At 42.5% G+C, this 13176-nt stretch overlaps 1 protein-coding gene across 1 annotated transcript in view; it reads left to right on the plus strand.

Moving 5' to 3' along the window:
- Positions 1–13176, plus strand: part of LOC128744030 (dynein axonemal intermediate chain 7) — a 100295-nt gene that overhangs the window by 39676 nt on the left and 47443 nt on the right. Inside the window, exons 4-7 of the mRNA XM_053840771.1 lie at positions 10371–10549; positions 10656–10849; positions 10961–11287; positions 11630–12845. Coding sequence (XP_053696746.1) covers positions 10371–10549; positions 10656–10849; positions 10961–11287; positions 11630–12845 — 1916 coding nt within the window. The remainder of the gene's footprint in view (positions 1–10370; positions 10550–10655; positions 10850–10960; positions 11288–11629; positions 12846–13176) is intronic.

Genomic DNA, 13176 nt, shown 5'->3' on the forward strand with positions numbered 1-13176 from the left:
CAGATTATTACCTACTACTAGCAACTCTATTCAAAAACAAAACGATAGTAGCAACAAGTACTGAAATCAGTAAAACTGCACTAGCAACTGGACTCTGACGACCTTCACCTCAAATATGGGTACTACTCTTGCTATTTTGAGGCTGTCGAGGTATAAATCTGTTTCAATTATCTCGTTGAAAATTTCTGCCAGAAGAGGGGCTAGAACACGGTGGTGCTGCTTTAAAATAGAAACTGAACTTGTTTTAATGCAGTGCTCCAAGTGGTCGGATCTGGAATGTTTTAACAACATTTTGTTGTGAAATATGTCAGTGCTGAAAAGTTTGACACAATTAATTTTCGTTCAAATAAGTTAGATTTGATGGAACCGAAAATTAATTTTAGATACTCACTTTAAAAATCGGTCGTGATCAAGTTCATTAATCGCGAGGTCGTTGAACTTCTTTGGTCTTCACATTTTCGGAAGGAACATAGCAAGCGTCTAAGTCGAATCATGGATCGGAAACTGCATTTGAAGAAGTTGAGAAGGATTAGGACTAGGTACCCCTAAGGCTGTCGGTTTACGAAATCGCCAAGAAATTCAATGCTAGTCAAAGCACCGTCAGAAGTACTATTCTGCGAGAAGGATTTCAATCTTTTCGGTTCAGGAAGTAACCAAACGGGACGCTGAAGCAGAATCTTGTGGTTAAAAGACGTGCCCAATAGCTGTACAATGAGATTCTTATGAAGTACGAAGCATTCATCTTCATGGATGACGAAATGTACGTAAAGAGTTCTACAAAGCCACCGGTCGAGGTGATGTCCCTAGCAAGTTCAAATTATTTTATTTTCATTCGGGAAAGTATAAAATGATTCTTTTTCTCTTCTTTAAATCACGCCACTAAGTTAAACTGAGTACAAAAGTACAAAAATACTAAATACAAGTTCGAAAAACAGACATTAATGCAAGTCGTAGGCGAAATATGTATCTGTCGCGAATAAATATTAATAGGGTAAGCGTACCAATAGTGGCGCATTTAGTAGTAAAATTTCAAATCTCTGGTTAAAATTTGCATGAGATTACGTACTCACTTTAAATGCTCGACAGATTTAAATTTCTTCAATTCATGAATAAATAATACAGTAATGTTCCGATTTTGTCAGCCCCATGTTGAATTCAGGGCTGCCAAAACGGGGAAACTGACAAAATCGGAAAAAAAATTTTCAAAATTTTTTTTTCAAAATTCAAGACTTAAGACCTTGCAATATCGAAGACATCTACTAAAAAATAAATTTTAACCCTCAATTGGTCAACCGAAAGCTCAATGAACCGGGCACAGCACACCGGTTCAGAACCTTTTTTGGTGCGCATTAGCTTTGAGCGGGAAAACTTGGTTTTAGGTTTACGGATCCTTTGGAAGAGTTTGTTAAAATTAAAAGTACTATTGTCCAGCGGAACTCAAATTTTCATTAATCCCCCTAAAAGTGCAATAAAAAATTAATTTTTCTTGTGTTCTGCAAAGTTTTACAGAATATTATTACAAGAAATTTTGCTAAAGACAGTGACCTTCTATCTCTTAAGCAAAGATAGAAAAATCCTGATAGCTGTTTTTGTAGTTGTTGTATGACTTTTTTGTTTGTTTTACAAAGTTATACAAATAGTAAAAATACACAACATTGCTGAATGTAGTATCACTCTTTGCTTGTTTAGGAACTATAGAACTTTAACTATAAAAATACCCTAATTTTGACTCCGAATTACTCGCAAGAAGGCATCATTTTATTCAGAAACTCTCCCCAGAGAATCAGAATAGTTTCAAGCAGGCTGAAAAGTTTTATAAATCATGTTTAAAAGCACAAAAGTTAAACAAAATTTATAGGCTGACAAAATCGGGATAAAAAGCTGATAAAATCGGGGGTAGACAAAATCTGGACCTGACAAAATCGGAACATTACTGTGTCAGAAAAAGATAAAATTCAAAACCTAAACTGGTGCCCTGGCGAAAACTGTTGCCGTTACCCTGTAAGTCATCATGACGATCAATTCAGAAGTTTTTGAGTGTATTAAGTTGAGTCATCATCATCATCATCATCATTAGTTTTTGACTCTATTAAGTACATATATACAGACAGACTCCCAGTTGGCTTTGAGGTATGACGCTGGCCTAATAAGCCAGTCGTCGCATGTTCGAATCTCGACTGGGAGAGGCTGTTAGAGTCAATAGGATCGTAGCAACTGGCCCTGCAATTGTCCTGCACTCTAACAGTTGGCTGCGAAGTCTGTCGAATAAAAACAGAAGGTCAAGTTTCGATAATGGAATGTAGCACCTAGGCTTTGCTATACAGACAGACCTAAGGAACACTTAATTGGTCGCACTTTATTGCGGAAACTCATCGGGTAGACTGACACAGTGACAGATAGGTCAGACGGCACAGGACAAATTGACAGAACTGACGGAACAAAACAGACAGTACAGGACTGACGGACTGACGGGACAGATGGAACGGGACAAACGGAACGGGACAGACGGAACGGAACAGACGGAACGGGCCAGACGGAATGGGACAGACGGAACGGGACAGACGAAACGGGACAGACGGACAGACAGAAAGACGGGATAATCTTGACAGGCGAGGCAAACGGAAGAGACGTGACAAACGGGGTAAACGAGACAAACGGGACAGACGAGATAAATAGGACAGACGAAACAAACGGACCAGTCGAGACAGACAAAACAAACCACCCGTGGAGCTGTCCGAAGTGTAGCAACTTTCTGCAAGTACGCTGCTGTCGCAACGTCGAAAAAGACCTCCACGGATGGAAAGAAGACAAGTTCGAACGGAGAAACTGGCTCGGTGAGTAGTACTGTTTTGACAATCGAAGAGTCTGCGCAAAATGCAGGAAGAGATGGATGCCAAGGAGAAGTCCTTGGAAAACGAAAACGGCTTGAAATGGAACGTGTATTGAAGGAGAAGGAATTACGTATGCTGAGAGAACTACGCCAAATGGAATTGGACCAAGAGCGGGTGTTACAGGCAGATCAGCTGAAACAGGAGCAGGAATTGCTGAACCAGCGCCTGAAGGAAGAGGAAGAGTTTCTCAAAAAGCGAAACAAGCTGCGTGAACAGTTCAAAACTGCAAAAGAGGTACTGGTTGAAAACTACGGCGGTACGGGTTGTGAAAAGGAAGAAGAACATAAAGAGGATGGAGATGAAGAACAAGGGCCTGTTGGTGGAATTCCGAATGAAGAAGAAGTGGAAGACTTTCATCGGAAGGTAGAGGATTGACTCGATAAACAGAAGCAGCAGAAAAATTTGTGTTGTCAGGTACAAAGGCAAACAAGGGCCCTTGCCCCCTCACACTTTACCGAAAAATCCGAGTGCAAATCGTAACAATATTCAGCAGAAGATCCCCCCCCCCCAAGAGCCGACCGTTTAGAAACATTCATACACTTCGGTATAACGGTCAAGCAGCTCTGTGACCACTTAGAAGCTGCGAAGCTCGTGTATCATTTGAGCAACCCCATGTTGGTTCAAGAGCTTATGGATAAGCTTCCTCCAAACTACAAGCTGGATTGTGTCCGCTACAAACGGAACCAAGTCGGCACTCCGTTAAGAATCTTTACCGAATTCATGAACGGTATTGTCTCCGACGTCTCCGAGGTCAATGAATTCTCCACTCAAGATCTTCACGATCACAGTGAACGTTCCGCCCGAGCGAAGCCGAACAAGAATGAGTTTGTCCACGTCCACAACTCTTTCCCCGGCAAAAGGGAAACGACGCCGAATATGAAAAGTGAAAAGCCGTGCTGGTTGTGCAAGAGGACTGATCACAAGATCAGATTTTGCGACGACTTCCGAAAATTAAACATCGCAGAACGTCTGAAGCTGGTCGAAAGGTTCAAGTTGTGTGAACTGTGCCTTAATAACCATGGAAAGAGCCGCTGCAACTTTAAGATTCGCTGCAACGTAGGACACTGCCAAGGAGAACATAATCCGCTATTGCACCTGGGAACATGAAGCACATCAAAAACGGTTCTCGGAAAGTGGAACTGATGGTATCCACTAGAGGGTCAACCGAGCAGTTCCCGTAACGAGAACGCACCGTTGCGGAACTCATTTTGCCTAAACAGGAGATGCAATTCCGCGAGATCGCGGCACGCTATCCCCACTTACAGGGCCTGCCGGTTGAGGATTAAGACGCAGAAGAACCGAAAATGATGATCGGGTTGGACAACATGCACGTATACGCTCCGCTCGAATCTAGGGTTGGTAGACCGGGCGAGCCAATCGGTGTTCGGTCACAATTAGGCTGGACAGTCTACGGACAGGAGAGCCAGTGTTCGTTGTCGAGTGAGGTGGTGAATTTTCACGCAGTGGAGTCAGTGAGCAACCAGCCAATACGTGATGGAGGAAGCAGGAGTTACACCGGCCGGAATTCGGGAGTCGGCCGAAAACGAACGCGCTCGTGAGATTCTTCAAAGTACAACGGTTCGTGTTGGATATCGTTTCGAGACAGGGTTCCTGTGGTGCGACGACGAGCGGATGCCTGACAGCTATCCGAAGGCTGTGCGCAGGATGCAAGCATTGGAGAGGAAGCTGTCAAAAAACGAGGAAATTTGTTAACCTAAATAAATAAACACATTAAAACTTACAGCTAAGATCGAGAACAAAACAGGAAAAAATTGATTAAATCTAGTGTGAAAAATGATTGAAAACGCTAAAAGTAAGTAAAAACCTAAGGGAATTATGTACAATTATTTACAAAGTTCTTAATCCTAAATTTGCGCTAGGGTGAATCAATTTCTTAGTGCTCGAAGATAGCTGCTAGAGAAAAACGTGACCGATCTGCTGGAGGGAAAAAGAAACTAAAAATGTAATGTCAAGACGAACGCGACAGACGAGACAAACAGCCCAAGTAGCACTTGTAACTAATCATAAAAATAAAAAAATACAAAAAGGTTGCCCAGCAGTTACATTTAGGATACTTGTAACGAGTTAGGTTACATAAAATTAAAAATAGTTACTTTTTAGTTTTCTAGTGACAAAAATCTCAAAAAGTTACCAGGTAGTTACCAAATGACCAAATTAAAACCTTTTTTTCGAACTGTCAACAACTTGGTCGTCGCAAAACAGTCACCTCTCAGTTACGAGTTACCAAATAGTTATCAAGTGACACAAATGAAACCTTTTTCCAAACTGTCATCAACTTACTGGTCGCAAAACAGTTAATTTTCCGTTACGAGCAGTTACGAAGTCAAAAAAAGTCGGCTAGTAACATTTTCGCCACAACTTGTTCACGGTTCCTTGTAAACACAACGGAACGGATTAAGCAAAAACCAGATCTCAAGAATTTTACTAATGGTAAAGATAAACAATTGGTACACGGGTTGTAAATGCTCTTGTAAATGCGTTTATTTACTTAATTGATGGTACTTGGAATCTTCTCCGCACAGACATTGGTATTAAGTAAACAAATTTTGATTATTCTCAAACGTCAAAACGATCAAGTTACATCGAAACGAAACCGGCAATGAAAATAGGTTACAGTGTAACTTAGAAATGACGACATAAGAAATAAATGACTACAACAGATTTAATATTGGTTACCGTATAACCGATACCGTAACCAGGTCGAAGGCTAAGGTTACGTGCAACTAGAATGTAACTGAAATGTAACCTGATTAACACTGCTGGTAAACTGTTTTATTCAAACTGAAGCTATTCTTTGATATTAAATTAACACTTTCTTTTCACAACAATCACTAAAAACACCTTTTCCAGATATCTATGAACAATGTCTGCTTAAAATCATTTCATGCAATATGCCGAAAACGATACAAAACTTCAAGGAAGATGGTGTAGTAGTTAAAACCAAAGGCAAAATGGCTATGAATTTTACTAAGTCATAGCGAAAACAATTTGTTTTTTAATGATTTCTAGGTGAATGCTCCACTAGTTCATTATTGCTAAGAATAAATTTAAAAAATCAGTAAATTAAAATTAAAATTTTTATATTTGTACATATTTGTTTTACAAAAAATCTATTTTTCAAAGAGGTAAGTTACGAAAAGCTAAATTAAATAGGAGCGCGTGAATTTTTCAAAGCTAGAATCATGCATTTCACCATAAATTTGAAACTGCATTAAAATTTGTGTTGAAATAACAAGCGAAATTTATACAGTCTTCTATATTCAACAGTTAAATTTACTGCTTGACGTTGACAGCCATAGATTGGAATAAAAAACCTGCTGCATTGTTTTCGTTATGCAATAAAAGTTTCAAGATAACTAATTTGCCACCAATTGAAAGTCAATTTACAGTTTATGTGTAACTTCAATAGTAACCATTTTGTAACTATACATGTTACATATTGGTTATTGAGTAACTGTTAATGTAACCATATTTAGTTACATAAGTTGCGCTATTTCGGTTACACAACTGTTATATTTTAGGTTACTGTAACCGAAGTTTTACATTTAAATTTGTCGCATATCAGCCGCTGCGACTCAATTGTGACAACGCGTGCTACTTGGGAGGATAGACGAGATATAGTGACAAACGAGACAAACGGGACAAACCAGACAAACGGGATAAACGAGACGAACGGGGCAGACGAGACAAACAACGGGACATAAAAGATGAACAGGATAGACGAGATAAATAAGACCCAGATAACACAAGATCGTAATAGAAAGTGCACATTAAGTCGTATGCATGTCAATTTTACATTGGAATTGCATAATGATTAGAGTATGTCAAGACGAAGTGTACAATAAGTTGTTTTGCGGTCGTGCGTGTCGTCATATACAACTTATTGCTGTGAATTGTAAAGCAGTATAGATGACTGTAACATTTAGTTATATCTTAATCGTATATTGAGCATTATTAAGTTGCGTGTTCCAAAAATTGTTGTATAGAATGCAAGATAGAATTATCAAAATTTTTGCACGTATATTGCCTCCACTTTGGTACTTATATGTTCTTATGTGGTGTGAAATAAAACTTTTTCGTGCGGATATGATTTCGTATCGCTCAGTTGCGACCGAAATGTACAAACCAAATTGTTTACTGGGGACAGATTAGACAAACGGAACGAACGAGACAAACGGGCAGACGAGCCAAACGGGACAGATCAGACAAACGGCACAGTTGAGACAAATTGAGCAGAGAGAACAGATGGAACAGTCGGAGCAGAGGGAAAGATACGACAGATGTAACGGACGGGATAGACGCGACAGATTGAACCGACGTGTCAGATAGGCGGGAGATTCACGATAGCCGCGGCAGACGGGACAGCTGATATAAATGTAGCAGAAGGAGTAGACGAAGAAATGGGGCAAATGGGACAGATGGAACAGACAAAGCAGTCGGTATAGACAGTCGCAATGAAACAAACGATATAACAATTACAACTACAAATACTAATAACTGAACTACTATAAATTCTAGTGAACTGATAAAATGTTGATACAGTTTGTTACGTCACCTTCGCGGGAAACTTCTCGTTACTGATCTCAGAATCAGGTGACCGCTTCAGAGAACCAGAACTGTAGCAAATCGTGAAGACTGTAGTAGCCCACAGCGGCTAGGACTGCATAGAAATGGAAGCCAGAGCAGAGCAAAAACAACATTGTTATTAGAAGCTTTGCCGACCAACTTCTTCTAACGCTTCTTACACTCAAACCAACTGGCTCAATTTTATTTATCTCAGGGTTGGCTACCGATCTTTGAAGGACTCATGCAACCCGAAACGAAGCGGAACCATCAGAAGGCGTTAAAGAACTTAACTGAAAGGAATACTGGCTCTTTTAGTTATATCGTTAAAGGAGGGATTTTACATGCAAGCAAAACTTTTATTTCTCTATCTCTTTGATGCTGCGCTGGACGTCACACGTTGGGGTCCATTGACGAGCGGCGAATGATCCAGGGACAAACGTACCTGTAGAGATAACCGTGATGACCCATAATTCCCGTAGATCATAGCACTCTCGGGATCAATTCCTTGATGATAATGTTATCGTTGCCAGGATTCTTTACCATAAATGTACTCCGACTACAGACAAAACTAAATTACGAATTCTTCTTACGAATTACACTTACCAACTAAATTTACACGCTACCAAAAAACTGTCATTTAAAACTGACCGATAATAGGCTGTCGACCCAATTTCTGGGTTGATACGTACCGCACAGTCATGGCGAAGATTAAAGGATCTGCTAGAAACATGAAGTTGTGCCCTGAAAAGCTGAAGCCTATCGTGGAGGGAGTTTTTCTCCATCAACACACTGTACGGTGCAGAAGGGAGGGACAACGCTGGCGGTCTGCAAATTTCCAACGAAGGACTAGTGGCAGCAGGCACAACGTTAAGATATCGCCCGGTCTGGATGGAATATCTAACGGGACCTGGCAGGCGGTCTCTGAACGAGTTCCGGATAGTCAGAAGGGTCCAGCTTAATATAAACCGATATGTCTAAAGTCGATATGTCTGTTGAATAAAAGGCTGATGTATGTATACGGAGTTTGGATTCCGGCAAGGTAACTCTACGGCGGTTGCTATCCGGACACTGATCGAACGAAACGAGAAGTCTCTGAAACAAGAGCGACGAAGATATCGGTTCTGTGCATTTAAATGCTCGAAATCATGGAACTTTTTTAATAATACAAGGGGAAACAAAATTGTGGACCCCGTCGGATGCAGAGTTATGAACCATTTTCTTTAAAAGTTCTTCAACACTCAGTTTCCCTCACATAACATTGACTAGATGCATTTTACAAGAATACAGTGTTTTAGACAATTTTCGAAGCACTCACAGCATACATTTCTGCAGAAGACAGCAAATCTTTAGGACCTTTCGTTGCAAAGTTACCGCATATTTAAGCTTTAGTTTTCCTCAACTTTACGAACTAGTTGGGTAGAATCTCAGTTTACTTTTGGATATTGAAGTTACTTTAACAATTTTCTTAACAAAGCCTGTTGTTTTACTTGCAGTATACTGACAAAATCATTCAAATATGTTATTTAAAACAAGTAGGTCTACAATTTAACCTTCTATTTGCATTGAGTCGATTAGCTGGAATGCTTCAATGTGCACATCAGTATACTCTGGCAACAACAAGGTTAAAGCCATATCATAAATGTAGAATTAAAACAAACAAAAAAATCATCCAGGTCAAGCGAGACAGTTCTTCAAATTGAGCACCAAACAAAACGTCGAATGAATAAAAGTGTTTGTCTTGCTGTTCCCGTGATAAGCCTTGTGGGAAACGTCCAAGGTAAACCATTTAATTCATACGGCCCATTCGGTATTTAATCAGTGATTCTGAAGAAAAAAAGCAAGCAAGGGCATGCAGCACGGTCAGCTCTTGAATTCTTTTTGTTTTTTCCCGGAAGAAGCTTTGCAAATGAAGGTTAAGTGATACTCCGGATACCTACCTAGGCTAGGGGATTAAATATAGACACTGCTTTGCATGATTAGCGGGATAAACCTCGCTTATAGTGTCAGGGTGCCCTTTTTCGTGCTCAGCTAATCTATAATTAACTTCGAGTGCTTCCAGGCAGGTGCTTCACTAAATGGTTCAGTACGAGTGCTGCAGGAAGTTGGGAAGCAATTTCCAATTATTTTTCAAAGGGTTTAGTTTTGCGGAGGCGTTAGGTAGGGACTGGAAAAATCACTTTTCCTTTCTCAACTAACTTATGAAACGTGAATCTAAAGCGGTTGTTTAAAATCGATTTAATCGCTTTAACGTGAGTAATTTTGAACGCACCAGTGCGCCAGAAAGTGTGACTAAACTAATAAACTAATAAAACGATCGATTTCAAATTTCCACCGAATTGGTTTGCGTCGTTTGAAAAATGTTTGACCAGCAAAATTTTATTACCTTCGGGGACAGACTTCGGGGAACCGAAGCTCGACCCTATTTACCCAAACAAAAGACAACGACTGTTATTATTTTCGGTTCACCCTTCGTACGTCCGAAGCAAATGAAAGATTATTCTGCTAATGCCGCAGACGTAAATCTATCGACCGTCGAAATGACAGAACTTTGACCCATGAAAGCCGCATTGATCCCCAATAAAAACACCCCAAACAGCAAAACAACAACAAACAAGCATGCCATGCCTTTCGATTTAACTCATGTCACGTCGTCGCCGTAGAACCATTTAGCCTGACGAGCTTTGATAGGTTAACGAACGTTTGAAATCGGTGCTTTTTCCTTTCTTTTGACGGTCAATGTTGCAAGACAAATTATACGACCTTTCGAGCCGTCCGCAATTACAATTCTCTGATTGCGTGATAGCCATGCGTCCCCACCACACACCGACCGTGCGGACAATGGAGGCGCACGATGATCCATCATTCCTTGTTTGTATCATATATATTTCACAGATGAAAACCGAATTCCGGCGGGTGCTGTTCCACTACATCGACGAATTCGCGTACAAAATTCTGTGCAACATCAACCGGGACATGACACTGACCGGACTGCTGGAGGTGACGTACAAGTACGAATCGGACATTTTCAAGATGCAACTTTACGGTCTCCGGGATATGCCCACACCTCAGCTGTAAGTATATATATTTCCCCCCGGCCCCTACCGGGCGGGGCTCCGTTTCGGTCGTAAAGAGCTTGCCGCTGTGAACAATACACTAATGGTTTATCGCTCTCCCTAGCAATCCGAAGGAAAAAGCCAAAGAGGATAGCAAGCACACCGATATCGACTTTCCGCTGCTGGGATTCCATCTGGTGCTGCCGGCAGCCGTAAAGTGCCATCACTCAGCAATAAGGGGTTTATGGTTAAGTTATGACCATTTCAGCGACTATTGTCCGACTTATGATATGCCGTACCGCCAGGATCATCGTGCCGGTAAATCACCGCCTTGGCAGCCTAGGATATAACTGCTAACTGTTACGTCTTTCTTATGTTTTGGTTTTTCCCCCTCTCGGTTCCTCCGGCTGACGACGACCGACATCGTAGATTTGCGGATTATTAGCCGTATTGAGTGGAAAAAGCGGAAGGAAATACTGAAGGCCGTCTACGAAGAGCCCCGTGAGAAGCGCCCGGACGATTCGGAGGATGACGAACGTTCGCACCAGTTCATCGATATCGATAAAATCTACACCGAGCACGCGGACGAACTGATGAAGAAGGAACGGGCCAAAAAGGGCGCCAAGGCACTGAGCCTGTTCGAGCACGACGTCAACATGCGCAGCCATCGCATAATTGCCGGTGTCTATTGCATCGATTATCTGGAGCAGCCGATGCAGGACGTGAAAATCGGAAAGAAATCGCTGCTGCGAACCGGTAAGTGAACATCCGAATTGGTTTCCTTCCGTGCCGGGCCGAGCCGGGTGCCGGGTCCATTGGGATTAGGGATAGGGGGAGAAATCACAGTTGCACAGTTGCTGGGCAAATCGGTTTGCTTCTTTTTTCCGGTGATTTTGTGTTACGTTGCTTTCCGCTTTTTTCCCCGGATCATCTGTATGCAACAAAGAAGATTGATTAGCATATGTAAACCAAATCAAATGTTATTTTTTGTGTGACTCTGTTCTTAAATTCCCATCACATGCACGTACGTACCTACCAGCAGGGAGCATACTAACAATCGTTATTTCGATTCCCCCGCATGTGTGTATGTATTTGTAGTGCCCCAGCCGGGACAACTGACGAGAAGGAAATTCTATCAACCCTATCGGCCTCCGCCGACACCCCAGCCCGGGGTGCGCCGCCTGCCGGAGGAAATCGAAGCCGAGATCAAACAGATGGAGGAGAACCTCGACAAGCTGGCTCTGATTACGCTGGAACTGCCGGAGAATGTGTTCTGGTTCGAGCCACCGATTGTGTGCCGCTGGGAACTGCGCGAGGAAACACTCGAGTCGGAACCGGGCTTCGCGCGCTACCTGGAGAGGCACAAACAGATGGTACTGGCGGCCCGGGAGCGCAAAGCGAAGGCCTCCCGAGACCGGCGGACCAAGTACATCGAGGATTTCAACATTCTCGACATTCCGTCGCACGTGGCCCTCAGTGCGATTGTTGCCGATTTTGTTGTTCCGAAACTGCCGGATAACTATACGGTGAAAATTGTCCCCCAGGACGACAGCAAACGGAGCCAGCGGATGCTGAGCGGTAGCAGCAGCGGCAAGCGGTCACGTGAGAAAAAGAAAAAAGTCTCCAAAGTGCCATCTGGCATGGCTATCACGAACATAATTTACGAGACAAAGATTCCTTCCTATCTGTTTCCGCCGGGGTGCGGAAACAAGATATTGAAAATTTTCAACCGTAAGAATAAACAATGCTACCCGTCAGTGCCGGAGGAGGACAGCGACGATCAGGGCGATTACGAGGAGTCGGACAACGAGGGTGTCGGCAGCGGGGTGGCCAACGCCAAGAATATCTTTCTCGGAAGCAGCCGAAAGAAGCAGTACCTGTTTTCGAAATTCATGAAAGATTTGGACGATTTGATTGACATGAAAACGCCCAAATTTGATTACAAACTGGAGGAGATTGTGGCAACGGTCGGCAAAGCCGATCACGGCAGAACGAGCATGCAGATACTGCGCTCGGAGGAGCGGGCCGCCCGGGAGCGGGAACGCAATCGGAAGGCACAGAAGAGCAAATTCGATTCGGATGACGAACAGGTAGACTACGGCGATATCCTGGAGGTGGGCAACTACGTCATGGTGGACCGGGAAAAGGAGTACATGGGCAAGTGGACAACGCGGGACATCCATGATGTGAAATTCAATGAGGACAAACTCACCATCCAGTTCCGGATCGGGCGGCTCGGTGCGTTCGGCTTCGCAGCCAATCGGTACAGCAATTTGCCCTACCAGACGTGGGAAATGAAACCGGACATTAAGAAGTAAGTCGGATTTTGCTGTTTTCTGTTTTCTCTTCCCTTCTTTCTATGTGTGTATGTGCGGGTGTGGGTGTATGTTTGAATCGACTGCAGTACTAGAATATGCTTCAATTAAAAATAATCGGAGTAGCTGTTTTTTTCTCCTCAGACGGTGACAGTCTCGATTATACGTTTTTATCGCCGCTTGCTTCGACTGGCACGTGTCTCGAATGACAAACTTTGTCTGGTGTAGCGAATTTTTTCCTTCCAAATAATACTGCAGCACAACACTAATCAAACGCTGTATGAACCTTACGTCTAAGTAAAAACGAAGGGATGTACGAGAAGCTGACGT

This window comes from Sabethes cyaneus, chromosome 3 (genome assembly GCF_943734655.1).
Source record: "Sabethes cyaneus chromosome 3, idSabCyanKW18_F2, whole genome shotgun sequence".
Taxonomy (NCBI): domain Eukaryota; kingdom Metazoa; phylum Arthropoda; class Insecta; order Diptera; family Culicidae; genus Sabethes; species Sabethes cyaneus.